The sequence below is a fragment of the Nipponia nippon genome, unplaced genomic scaffold (assembly GCF_047370975.1).
Source record: "Nipponia nippon isolate SJK-2023a ecotype South Korea unplaced genomic scaffold, ASM4737097v1 scaffold_2, whole genome shotgun sequence".
In the NCBI taxonomy this organism is placed as follows: Eukaryota; Metazoa; Chordata; class Aves; order Pelecaniformes; family Threskiornithidae; genus Nipponia; species Nipponia nippon.
In genome coordinates, this window is record NW_028262336.1 from 59,998,904 (window position 1) to 60,013,504 (window position 14,601).

At 37.1% G+C, this 14,601-nt stretch overlaps 1 protein-coding gene across 1 annotated transcript in view; it reads right to left on the reverse strand.

Moving 5' to 3' along the window:
• Positions 1–2,702: 2,702 nt before the first annotated feature.
• The window catches only part of MGAT4A (alpha-1,3-mannosyl-glycoprotein 4-beta-N-acetylglucosaminyltransferase A), a 75,637-nt gene continuing 63,738 nt past the window's right edge, over positions 2,703–14,601 (reverse strand). Inside the window, exons 12-15 of the mRNA XM_009472570.2 lie at positions 6,476–6,554; positions 4,156–4,222; positions 3,009–3,121; positions 2,703–2,837 (exon numbers count right to left, since the gene is read on the reverse strand). Of these exons, the coding sequence (XP_009470845.1) occupies positions 2,811–2,837; positions 3,009–3,121; positions 4,156–4,222; positions 6,476–6,554 (286 nt within the window). The 3' untranslated portion in view covers positions 2,703–2,810. The remainder of the gene's footprint in view (positions 2,838–3,008; positions 3,122–4,155; positions 4,223–6,475; positions 6,555–14,601) is intronic.

Here is a 14,601-nt window from a genome sequence, read left to right on the forward strand (position 1 = left end):
ACATACAAGCTCAGGAACATTTAAAGTGTTAAAGCAGCCCAGAGTATTTCCAACCTCTGCTAGTGCAATGCAATAAAAATGCAACGATCTTTAGAAAAAAAGCCACGTATTTTACCAAGCACTAGTTAATTTGTTGTCTCTGATAAATTTCATCTCAAGATTTTTGAAAACTAAATATACTGCTAATACCAGAGCCCTGCAATCAATGTGGTAAGGGTTCTATATGTTTCGATATATTAGCAATGATTCATCTTAACTACTGTGAAACATCAGGAACAGTGATGCTTTGAGAATAAGCACACAGCTTTCTTAGTAAGTGGGACCAGTAACCTTTTGAACTCACGGAAGAAGATGAAAGTCACTGTCAGCAAAACTACTTATATTAAGAAACTGCAATATCTAACATATTTCCGCCATCTAAATTGTAATAAATAGCTATAGTTCAAATTACTTGCATCATTCATTCACAGGCACAGCTGAGAAGAAAACCTAAATACTTTCTTAGACCTTTGCTAGCTAACGCGTGCATGGCAATAGTTTGATGGCACGGCATTATACATATAACGAACTGGGCTGTGGCACCACAGTAGGCTCGATTCACACACGATTCTGAGCCTATTCACCCACGTTCTAAATCCAAGAATAAACTCCATTTATGAGGCCAGTGCTTAGCTTATGCCCACAGCCTGTGGGCAAGACAAGCTTTCCAAGTAACATTTTACTTACACCACCTGATGCAATCAGAAAAAAGTAAACAAGGCCTGCCTGGTAGCTTCCTACTTTTCTTCAACTTACACCAGTCAGTCTAAACAGAAGGTCTTATCTTTGTGTACAAATCTTGTCTTCCCTGTGACCTCAGACAACACAGCTAAACCAAAATGACTATGGTCTGTAGGAGCAGTTAAGCTCTTAAACTTGAATACTGCTGAACTGTCAGAGCTATGACACAATTTTCCAACGAGGCAGAAGAAAAGACAGGTTGACTCTGTATCGCAGTGGTGATGGCTTTCAGCTTGCAGTGCTGGAGCTCCTTATAAACATGTCGTGAAAAAGAGGCCAAATCTATTAGTAGAACTTCCATGCTGGAGATACGAATTCAAGATCCCCGCTCTAGATCAGGGATCCCGCAACAGGTTTTGCGCATCCGTGCCCTGACCACAAAGATGTTGGGGATAAAGGAGGTTTTTTTCCACAGGGAAAACTGGGCCAGCTTTCGAGATGTCAGTTCCAGGAGGTTGGTTCACAGCACGGCTGAGAATCCCCAAGCCAAGGGTAGATGCCTCCCTCCAGTGTCAATCAGGCACTTTGTTCCTACTGAAGAGAGGAATTTCTGCCTCTCTTCTTCCTGACCATTTCTGACTGGGTAACTTCAATCTTTCCATGCCTGTGTCCTTACACGTAAGCACCTAAGCAGAAGGACTCTTAAGAGCAGCAGCAGCAGCATCAGTACTACAACAATCCTGCTCTGGATTTAACGCAAACCACTTTCTTCTCTTGACTGAGTTCCCGATTCATTTACGATCACTGTTGTTTCCCTTGAAATGAAAAGGCAGGGCACTAACTCGAGGCCAAATTCAGTTCCTATTAAAAATTAGTGCAAGTTACTACACTGATCAATAAAGGAGTCATCAATAAAGGAGTCAAACTGAAACCTTGTTCTTGAACAATGGAAGAAAATAAAAATAAACCCTAACTACTCACTGTAATGTATCTAAAATAAGCACTGCAATAACAGAACTTTTTAAAAGGAAACCTCTGTAGATCAAATGTATCTAATTACTATTAATACTTCTGATAAAAGGTAACCTCTGTCACTCCAAAGCAAAGCTGGAGAATGATTTTTTCCAGTACAGAAAATGAATTTGTCCAGGCTAGGAAATGTCTACAAAGATTTTTTAGAAAGAACTGTTTGGAATTGAAAAACTTAGTGTAAAATGCAATGGATTCAATCTAAAATCACTGCAGATTTAGTACATAATATGAAACAAGACATTTCAGCATGCTTTTTATGTGGCTACAAACTGTACATAGCGGAATTTCATAGCCCCAAAGAATAATGCTCTTCAGAACTCTGTTAATGCCGCTGAACATCATTCAGATTCTGTGTACAAAACTACATGATTTAGAAACTTAATCTAGGTTTTTTTAAACATGGCAGTATATTTGAAATATGGTATTAATTTATGTTTGCATCTCTAAAGAAAAATGTAGAAAGATAACTTAAACTAGAGAATTCATAAAAAAAACTGTATCAATTTAAAATTTTACTGCATAAAAATATGTACTTTTCAAATTATTTTAATAAATTAAATACCCCTAACATTTTTAATATATATCCCTGACAGTCTATAAAAGAGGGTTCTTGTTATATAAAATAAATGGAACTCCGAAAGTACCCCCTTCATAAAACATATTTAACAATAATTATATTTTTTTTCTTCTTCAAGGAATGTAACAATATGTACAACTTCTCTATATTACTATACTATCAAAATAGTACAGGTTAAGCATAGCAGGGTTCTGTAACCATAAGGTGGTAAAGTCACATTAAAGTGGAGGACAACTTAGGCCTCAGACGAACGTTATCAGTGTGGAGCATCAGTTTCTGGATGGATCAGATAAGAATGGGTAAATACAATCTTCTCATCTACAGTAGATTTCACAAGAGGTAGAGTTCAAGTGAAAATGAAAGAAATTTGGAATAAGGTGCATGCTCAGTATTTTCAATTCGTGACTTGCTAAGGATGTCAGATTTTATAGGAAAAGTTTTCAAGGATTCTTTCTTTTTCCTCTAAAGCAGATTTCCATGATCAGTTTGTGATCTTTTTAATATGAATCTGAAACAGAGAATCAGAAAAAAGAAGTCATGTTTTAGGGTATTACATTTCGCAGTAATAAGAGGCAACTGTTCTCAGCGTTAGCCAAAATTTTGAGCTTCAGCACACTGACAGAATGAAGAAATCTCGTATTTGCCGGCTTTATTTTTAAAAGGTTATACCACCTCTCACCTCATTCAGAATTGCCCAAACTGCTGAATTTTGTATCACTGAAAGCCGGAATGATGAAATAGGGTTTAGGCTGGGGTCAACTGTTCCTTCAGCTACACCATTTTCAAATTTCCCTGCAAAAGAAGCAAAAATAGATCCTCAATTAACTCATGTTCAACAAACTAAAATACAAAATCTGTCTCCAGAAAAATGTATCTGTAGTATCACAATTCACAGGTGAAACCTATTGCTGGTGGCTCTCACTCCCGAAACAAGACAGCCACTGATTTTTGATACCAGATTCAGCTTAGCAGCAGCAAACAAGATGGGGCGTATCATCAGAGCACACCGATCTGAACAGGATTATATGTAAGAATAAAAACTGTAGAACTGTAGGGTATGAGCACCTCAAACTCTGGGAAGACTTTGGTACAGATTTGCATTTAATATCATGGAACTAAACACAGAGCCCTGGCTTATGTATTTTCAAGGAGGATTAAGGACAAGGGATATCACTCCTGTTTAATGTATTCCTATTTCAAGGATCTTCAATTATATTAGAATGAATAAGAATCCAATTTAAAAGCCCGGTTAGACTTTACACTTAAAACGTATACACAGCAACTGCAATTCATTAAGACAAAAAAACTTCCTTTCGTTGTAACAGGGATGCCCAAGCTACCTCCAGCAAGCTAAAGACAATCCACGAGTAAAATTTCTCTTCCTTGACAACAGGTATCCCGGCACCTTCCCCAACAGCCGCTTGGCTATGGAAATGCCAGTCTCATCCCATGACGAGACAGCTGATTGTCTGTAGGGTGGGTTCAAATCCAGGCCAAGCACAACAGCTCACGCAGAGGCACTCATGCAGTCACAGGACAGAAGTGATATTATACAACCTGGAAGTGCCTCTACAATAATCCAGGCGATAGATCCTGGCAGAGAAGTTGGAGGTAGCTGCAGTACAACTAAAGAGTCACACTGGGTTTTGTTTAGTACCTCAGTCTCAGAAAAGAGACTGATTGGAAACAATATTAAGTAAAGCTTACAAGGTCACGTACCCAAAAATGAACGATCAAAACTCAGTTTCAGGTTTGTTTTGGTTTTAATGAAAATGTCTTAGCTGTTGCAATAGTAATGATACACATGTCTTTCTGCTGTGACATACCTATCCTGAAGTAACCATCCTCTAAGCGTTTGTCTTTGGTTTCTTTGCTTAATACCAGTTCTTCATTCTAGAACAACAAAGCACAAATGAGATCATTTATGTTGACATATAACTTTGCCAGGGAAAGACAAATGTGTGTGCACTCTTGTGATATATTCAGCATCCATCTTTTCTAAATGATTATGAACCAGCCTAGAATAGTTATTTATAGCCTTAGACAAGCCAATACAAAAAAAGAAAAAAACAGCAGCGTTCCAGAACTGAACGGTATTTGGCTTCAAAGTAGAAAAAAGAAGTACTTTAAGTGCCCCACGTAACTTGCATGTTAACTGCCACGTGAACAGAAGACCTAGCAGATACTGGCATACACAGTAGAAGAAAAGCAAAGGCAGGATCTTGCTGCCTTTTCCTATGTTTGAACCAGAGATTTCTCCCAGGACAAATGAAACTTACAGCTTACTTTTTGATGTAAGAATTTGGGTGAGATGAAAAGCCTTCAGACCAGCGAGGGAAGCATTGCAATTATCACTGCCTCACTAAAAAGGGATGGGTATCCATAAGTTTCTTTAATAAGCACAGAAAAATGAGATTGTAGACCAGAGCTTCAAAAACAGCTGGAAAGTTACAACCAGAATCACATGATCCAACAGTCGAAGACCCACTGTAAGAACTTCCTAGGAAGCAATTAAAAATGCTTGACAAAACAGGAGATTAAATCCATCAGCTTTTTTTTTTTTTTTTAATTCCTACTTTTAAGGGAAGGTGCTGAAAAAGTGGTGAGTGTTTTTTTTTGTTTTGGGTTTTTTGGGGGGAGTTGGGGTATTTTTTGTTTTGGTTTGGTTTTGGGTTTTTTTCATTGGTTGGTTGGGTTTTTTCAGTGTGTTGCTCAATTCCCAGACAAATCCAGTCTGGGGGCACTCTGGTTTCTAAGGGTTGTTTTTTGTTTTTCTGAAGGCTGCTTAGGGAGAATCAGGGTTGAAGTATCTGAATGGGCTTCCAGCTCTACTGAAGTCGATGGTGGAGAAATCGTTCTCTCAGGACAGTGCCTATCATTCTGCAGCTGCTGTCCTCATTTTAGTGACATTTTCTGCTGACACCAATGGCTTAGGAACGGGCCAGATGCAGAACTTCCTGTTTACCTTTCCACAAATTGTGTCAATAGCAATGGAAGCTCGGTAGCATTACTTCCTTAAGGGATGCTCCAGTTTGAGCGACATTTCACAGCCAAGTGTAGCCAAAAAAGAGACGCTTGATGCACATTTTTTCCTCATTATCTTGCGCATTCTTGTGGTATCTTGGGCCCAGATGAACTGAGGGCTGCTGCTGTTTTTGTGGTTGAATATATTTCCAAAGATCTTGAGAAACAAAACTCATAAATCTTATAATATGATATAGTATCCCACATATCATGTTGTATGATTAGAATCAAACCAACAAACTTCTTTTTAGGGGTGAGGGCGGTCAGAACTTCCTATTTTTGCTTGCTCCCAGGAAGGCAGACTGCAAGAATGGAGAAGTGAACTCCCTATGATAATGTACATTTTTTTAAAAAATAAAAAAAAAAGAAAAAAAGAAAAAGAGATTCAGCATATGGTAATTTAGGCACAGATTTCAAGATAGCTATACCCAGTGTATGGGAGAAGATAGAAATACTTTGCTATTTTAATACTAAAAAAAATAAACTTGTCTGAAGTAGTAGCTTACTCCTCTGACAGAGTTTTGTTATATAAATGGTTAGCTATACTATCTAGTTGAAGAAAAAGAACCCATACCATCTGGCTTCAAGCAAGAATATACTTTAGATAGTGTAGTGCCCTCCTGAGATAAAACTCAGGCTGATTTATGGAAAAAAAAACCCCAATCAGTAATCAGGAGAAAGTAACACATTCAGTTTAAAAGTCCAGATATCTAGTAAGGTTTGAATGTGTGTCAATTCCTGAACCAAGACTTTTTTTACTAAGTCAAAAAGCAGATTGACTTAGCTTTCCCATTTTCCAAAATACACAGGAGAGGGAAGATTGGTTATTTTTTTGTTTTAAATAGTAGCAGTGAATTGGAAGAAAATGAGCTTGTTCACCGCCAAATTACCAGCAGCACTTGTAGCAGACTACACCCTGAATGAACATCTGAATACTTACAATAGTTTCCTGTTAATAGATCCAATTAAAAAAGAAAAAGTATGAGAGCATCAGAGCATCAAGCTCCTACAGTTAAAAAAAGAAGCATTCATGTCTCTCTCATCCTGTTAAAAAAGTCAATAAAATTAGGAGGTTTTGCTTTTATCCTATAATGGAGAAGGCACAAATCAATAAATTCATACCTGAAAAGGCAAAACTTCCACAGTTGTGTTTAGAAGTATGTCTCCTGGATGCTCTGGATTGCCACTGTGAAACAAGTACCTATAAATGAAAAGGGAAAAATAAAACAGTCTACATACATCAGTCAGAATTAGCAGCTAAGTTACCATCTTACATGTTAATAGTCACATTACGGATGTTACAATGATAAACAGAACATTTATACTGGACCTACAGCAGCTGGGGATAAGAAATGAAAGATGCTTTCACATACTACTGTAATTGAAAGGGCTAAAGTTTTGCATTTTTTGAAGAGCAGTTGGGCAATATTTTGCTTAGAAAGGTACTTTCCGTAATCTGATCTTGACAGATCGCATTACACAAAGTGACCAACACTGTAGTCCTTATTGCCTGGCATGCAGTGGTATCACCTCCAGAAGCAGGAGCCCTGTCTTCCCGCAGCCTCTCCCCATCGCTCCCCACCACGTGCCACCCCCTCCTTGTGCCCACAGGATGAACTCTGCAGATCCATTCTGAACCCGTTCTGGAATTTATCCAAGTCAACATTTTGCCAAGCCAGTTTTCCCCAAGACCAGGCTCTCCACTCTGGTTCATTGCAAAGTTAATGACTGTGCCAGGAATTCCCAGCCCATATCCACACCCTTAATGTTAACCTGAATTCAAACTTGTATTCCAAAGACAGATTTTTTTTTTTTTTTAAACAAAAGCATGTTTTTGACATGTATACACACCCAGAAAAGGTCGTGGGTTTTCTTATACCTGTACAAAGTCTCCATTACCCTCATTCAGTTGTGCATTTAATGAATTTTTTTTTTTTTTTAAATGGGACAGAGTAACTATGTTTAAAACTGTATCACAACCATCCCCATACATATCAAGCAGTGAAGTGCAAGTGTTCGAATTCTAGCTGCCCACTATCAAACAGCTTTTGCAGTACCACGCGTGTGTAGATAATGTTACAAAAGAGACAGTTTAATTCCCCTTTCTTTATATATAACACATATTCTTTTGAATACATATTATGTAAACAAGTAACAATATTTTTTACCACTAGGTGGTATCAATGCTTGAGAAATTGTTCATTTCTTACCATTTTTTCTAGTGGACTACCGAGTTTATTCAGATTACTGTCAAAAACTACCTAGATATTACACCTACTCAGATGCCACTTTTAACAAGCCTATTTTACTTTTAATACGTTTAAATGAATATGTAAAATCTATCAACACATTTCAAACCTTTCTTCAATTGGAACTTAGAGAAATTAACAGTAAGCACCGTATTCGACATTAAATACATCACCAGCCAGGGACAAAATTAGTTCAGAAATTATCCCTTGATTAAAATTACAAACATTAGCTCAATTTGCAATTTATTAAGACATAAGTGGAGATGTAAATTCCAGTTTGTCTTTATCCTATATGTCTGAAGCCAGGTAAGTACTTGCCATTAATCCATACTCCATAGCTACAAGACAAGTAGAAGAAAACAGAGCTTTCTGACCCTGACTTAGAAATGTCTATGATCCCAAAATGATAGAAGTATTTTTAAAAAAAATACAAAAACACACACACATATAACGTTTCTTTTATCAAGGTTCAGAAAAGGAGTAAAACCACACACTCTGATATAAGAAAGCTACACCAATTTCTGTCGCACTGGTTTCAGCAGAACTGCACAGATTGAACAGCAAAACAAAACTGGATTCAGTAAGCTTCAGCTTTGTATGTGCTTCAAGAAAAATAATTTCCCCACATAGTTTAATGGAAAGGTTAGTCAAGTCTAAAGTACACAAGCTACCTACAAGTATCATCCACAGCTCTTCCAAGAAAAATCTTGTGACTTTTTCTAAACATTAGTAACATCCAAAAAACCCCAAAGACTTAATTATCCTTTCTAGGAAGATGCCGTTTTTACATGTCTCAATAATAAGCAAAACAAAACTCTTGGCAAAGCTGACCAGAAGAGGACTAAAAGTATATTCTGCTGTCTTCTGACCTAGCAGATCTGACTTGCCATCCTTCAGTCTGTCACATATCCTAATCATTACTGGAAATTTTTCTCTTGAAAAAACTGAAAATTCTAAGGAGACATTTTAAAAATGCAAGTAATCAAACACTCACATCTAAGGTGTTGCCATCAAATGCTCCAACCAAACCACAGACACAGTGCTTTTCCTCAGTGTTTCCTAGTTCACAAATCTTATTTCTGAGAAGACACACCTAAAAAGCCACGAAGAAACTTCTGGTGATCTGTGATCACCGTGCTCTCAATGAACAATAATGGGTTTGGGATGTTTGGGGTGGGGGGGTGGGGGGGGGGCAGGCAGAGGGGAAATGGTGGCAGTGGGTTGTTTTTTCGTTTGTTTGTGGGTTCGTTTTTTTTTGGGGGGGGGTGTGTATTTATTTATTTGGGGTTTGTTTGTTTGTTTTCAGAAACAACGCTGCGACCACACAACCACAGCCAACCATTTCTCCAACTGTGCTATCAACTTTTGAAACTGAAGTGCAGTTTCCCCCCCCCCCCCAGCAGTTATCACTCCGTTAGGGCAAGGCACTCAAAAGTTGGCACAATGCCAACACAATTTACAGAAGTAATTAATAAAATCTCATTTCCAGATTTCCATGTAACCGAACCTGCTTTTTTAGTATGTTTTGTATAACTATCTGTCTACCCATATGCACATACATATATAACATATGCATATGTCACATCTTATTTAAAATTATGTTTAGAAAGGAAGGGATATTTTCATATCTGATCCTTGCTTGAACACTTGACAGATAACACCTACTTAGACAGAAAAAGTTACACAGATTAAAAACAGAAGTATGAATATACATACACAGTTCACATCTATGATCAATCTTTTGCTTAGAAATAAAAGTCACAAATTAAAACAATTGATTTGAAATAAAATTTAATTTACAAGTAAACAGATATTCTACAGGTCCTAAAAGAAGTGTCATTAGCCGTTCTTTTGTAAAACTTGCCTCCCTGACATATTGATAAATCACAAGTTTTCAAGGTTTTCAGACTACGAAAGATTTTTCTGGATACAGAAACTGAAAGACATGGAAGTAGCTGTGCTTCTGGCTAAGTTATTCTGACATCTGTTCTGGGATTTACAGGTGACAGTCCATGCAAACACTAAAAACATGCTTTTTTTTCCCCCCCTCCTAGTTAACTGACATTTTTCGTAGGATGGAATCACTAAGATATCCTTGTCTACATGCTGCTTAAACATAACACCTTCTGAACCATTCTTTCAAATTAAAATTCTGAAAGCCATAGATCTCTAAATATAGTACTCTCAAACAAATACAAATTCACCTAAAGTTAAAAAAAATACTACTATTACCTCATGGAATATTACTTCACAGCTTCATTACAAAATACAAACATGGACACATTTGGACATTCTTGATGGAAGTCATCAGAGAAAAGTAACACTAACTTACAACTGGTAAATGAAATACTAATGTAACTGAACCTCAGAGAACCTTTTTCTCTGGCAGTATCTTTTAAAAGATGCACAGGTCAAAGATAATAACTAGCTACTGTAGATATCCCAAACCTCCCTCATGCCAAAAGTTACAACATGTATGAACCAACTTGCATACATTCTCATCATCACCTCAATGTAGTATGAGAGGAATAGAGGATGCATTAACACCTCATGTGGCCAAAAAAAATTATATAATAAAATTTAAAGGGCACTGAAGGTTTAAAAACCAACCAACCAAACAAACCAACAACAAAACGAAGCAAAGTCAAAGTTCCAAAGAAAACTTCAGTTATCACATTCAATGACTTGAGTATTTACGCAAACTGAGGGTTTGACTTCTTCCTATAGAGCTAGGTATCACCTATAAAATCAAGTCAACTAGAGGGAAAAAACCCCACAAAACCCAGTAAGCCAAAACAACTAGTCATACACATCCTACCACACAAAGAGAGAGGAGGGCAGAAGCATGATTATCATTAATACACTGATGATATCATTAGCTTGCCAATGCAGTTAACTGTTACGGTACTTTAGAAGCCTACACTCAGATTCAGAACTACCCCAGTAGTGAGCACCGGGAAAGATTCTCATCTTTTATAGCATCCCCCAAAAGATGTCTATAAATTAATATCAATATTAATAATCTGCACTGTTAGCTTTAATAGTCGTCTTTGATTAGCTAAACTTTTTCATCTTGCAGCACCTGTACTTCCAAAAAAAAAAAAAAAATCCCAACTACACACACTTCTTTACCCTCCTCCTAGCTTGCTTATGAAGGGAATGTATCTCTGCTCCGTCCATCACATGAAAGCATATTTAGGCCCAGAAAACTATTATGCTATTACCTAAATTGTTTTCTTTTAGGCATTAAAAATCTGTCTTACTGTCTTTTGTATTTTATTTAAATAAATAGAAGTGAAAATGATTTTTTTGTATATAGGAAGTGTGATTCTATGCATTTTCTATTTTATTGAGCAATTAAAAATTAGAACAGAACACACAATAACTTTATCAGTAAATTATGGCAGCTTTATAAAAGGAAATAATACACAAACATTCTTTAAAGAGCACAATACACATCCGCTGTCAATATATTTGGGTTTTGTTTTAAAGGAAACAAAAGACTTATCTCACTTGATGCTAAATACAAATATTCTAAGAATCTATTTATGAACACAGGCCTTTGTGCTCTGTAAACATCAGGAATCAAATCCTTTTCTCTGTGTATTCTCCTTACGGCTCTTTTTAGCAATCTGATATATTTTAGTACATCCCACTTTCAGAAAAGGAAAAGAGGTAGGAAGGCAGAGAGGAAATGTTTCCTTCCACGTTTCGGCAAATTATCCATAGCAACATGCAGCATAACAGTTTTTAATTCTGCACAGCATGAATTTCTATAAAAACAACATTCAGTCAGCAAATTTTTGGCTCTCTACAGATGCCATCATCCACTGCAAGAGTCATTATTCACCAATTCTATCCAGTATTTTTGATCACCAGATGCAAATGTGGTAAAAGAAATCTAATCTACCTCCTCTCTGTCATTTTCCCAGAATCCTCATTAGGAAATGTTATTTTACTGTCACTGGAAACCAGTATTAACCACACATCATTTCCTCGTGCAGAATACAAATGGAAGATGAATAATATCTTTTTCCTCTCTCAAGCTCTTCTCCTATCCTTTATGCCTCTTACCCACTCTTTTGCAAAAATTGCTCATACTTCAAAAAAAGCTTAATTCCTCAAGTCTATATGTATAGCCACCAAGTACTCACAATAGGTAAGCAATTTAATCGGAGCTTCTCTATCTTCTTGTTATAGTTTCCAAGTTGGGAAAAAAACCAACCAACCAACAACAACCACCAAAAAAAACCCAACCCCACACCAAAAAAAGAGGAATGTTGACCCCATTAAGCTCTATGCAAAATGCCCAGTAAGATTTCCTTTCCTCTGCCAAAACCAACCAGTCTAACTGTCCATATAGGAACTGGGCTGCACGTTTGAGAGCTCCAAGGGATGAATTCCCCATTTTTACAGAAGTGCCAAACCAGCACATCAAAAGGAGAGACCTTTCTCACATTTGTCAAAGGACCACAAAGTAGCCTGACTGAAGAGGTGATGGGAGGATTTTGGGGAGTGGTCCGAGTCTTTTTTATCCAACACACACCCAAGACATTCATTTTCTCACACCACTTTAAAAGTCAATCTAAATTTTTTTATAAGGTTACCCATACCATTTCCTAACTGTCTTCAACTGTGCAATATCCGTAGAAGGCATTTAGCTGGGTAAGAAAATCTCATTCCGAGGTCTACTCTTGCCTTCTGTTTCCCAGTGAGAACCGAGATCAGCTTTCTAAACCTGCACTGTGCTCTCTGGAGTACACACACATCAACTGTAATAGAAAAGAGTTTGGCATTAAATTAAATTTTAACTATTTTTAATTTTTTGTTTTGGAGCTGGTTTGTTTTTTTTCGTGTTTTGTGGTTGGGTTTTTTTTGTTTGTTTGGGGTGGTTGTTGTTTGTTTGTTTGTTTTTTAAAGGAGGGGCTGTTCTCTGTCTTGAAATCTCTGCTCTTTAAGGAATTTACCCATTTTTCCACCACATCAATATTAGCTAGAAGGCCCTTATGTTCTTTTGCAAGGTTACTTCTGCTGAATTTTTAATCCAGTGAAATGTAGAAAGGCTTTGAGGTTTGTTTTGTTTTAATATATGTGTGTGTGTGTGTGTATATGTGTGTGCACATAAACATTTTTCCCCCCAGCTTAATTCTCCAGAAGCACAGATGATAACTCCATTCCGTTTTCTTAAACATAGGCATTTGCCACCATTCGAGATGCACTTGGGTATGAGACCTCATCACAGGCTGGCAAGATGCAATTGTGACATCTGAGAGACTCAAGCCCTTCTGGAAAACAGGTGAAGTATTTTAGGGTATCTCAAGTGGCATTAGACATCTAACGTTCAGGCAACAGCATTAAGCCTCTAAGATTTCTGACTAAGAACTGTAAACCCAGGAACACTGCCAAATACACAAATCCTGAATATTAGTGCCATTAAGGAGGAAGCAGCATGTCCTAGGCTCAGGCAGCTCTTTTCTTCTGTCTCTGATCCATACTTTGGGGTTTTTTTCCCCTTTTCATATGAAGTTCTTGCCTCATTGTTATGGGCAGAGTTCCATGCCTGGAGCAAACAGCATCAGTGGCCGTGAGCCTGCCTGCCAAATCCCCGCTGTCAGTGCATCCATTTGAGGATGTTCTACTCATTAGTACAGAAGCTTATTCAAACACAGAAACCAAAGTCCTCAAATTCTCTTTTTTGTGTACACTAAAAATATTATCCCACCTGAAATATGCTAACACCAAAACATTTAAAATAATAAGAGACTTTCAAATATTTCCTGGCAACTGACACCACCACTAAAGTTTAATAAAATGAAGATGTTGTTAAACTTTAATAACCTATATTATATCTTTAGAATCAGAACAAAGATTATTTCTAAATCATACACTCTGTGTGCATGCACATGAGGTTCTTCAGCTAAAATTGCCCAAGAAAGGTTGAATGCATCGCATTGCGCTAAAGGAGAGTTTCTACACTAACCAGAGATTATCAACAAAGAACAGCTTATACATCAGTCAAGTTACTGCTGTACTAATCTAAAACCCAAACAATTTTGCAGTTCCCTAGGTTTTCAGTGGTTGTTACTGCAAAAGCAAATGATGAGAAAGTTCCGCTTCACTGTCAGTTTTGGAAAGCTATTAGAAAGTCTTTTTTTCCTTTGTAATGCATTTCATCTTGCATCTCTCTACCCACAGGAGGACTTGCATCCCATAGGATGAATAATTAACTACATTTTAGATACGTACATGACCAACTGCTATGATACTTTTTTGTTGTTGTTGTACTTAAAAAAAATCAAATTCCTTCGAAGTTTTCACTGCTAGAGAACTTGTTTTAAAAGCTGCGTTTATTTTCCTTTACAATAAAGTGGCAGTAATAACAGGCAAGCAACTGTCACTTTTTATGCAGGTATTTTTCAGCACTGCCACAATAATTTCAAAAGCAGACAAAGTAATGTGTATGTTTAGTTACCAGGAGCCCAACAAGATACTTTTCACACTCAATACATTGATTTTCTAGCTTAAATAGTCAAATATATATTTCTTGCATGAGTGGGAATTCTATTTTGTGAGAAGATGCCATGGGAAATATATGTGAGGTTAACATCACATGTTCCCTGGGATACCAGGGTCATCAATATGGAAAACTAGATGATTAGTCTCAAATACTGCACATCCAGTATCTATGCCAATATCACTACACAAAGTAGTAAATGTAATCTACAAGCTGGTTTGTCAAAGTATTAAGATTGCAGTTTAAAGCTGAAATTCCAGTCAGCAAGTTCTACCTCATAAAATCACTTTATTAATAATCGCTGTCACATTAGGATCGCTACCCAATATCTTGCTAAAAGAACGCAACTGTGGGGCAACTAGAGTTAAAAGCAGTGCAGCGGGGGGGAACCAAACAAAACCCAAATACTTCTCCCCCCCCAAAACAAACTCTGCTAATCCTTTTGAAAATATTTAAAGTAACACTACCAAGCAGTTACATATAAG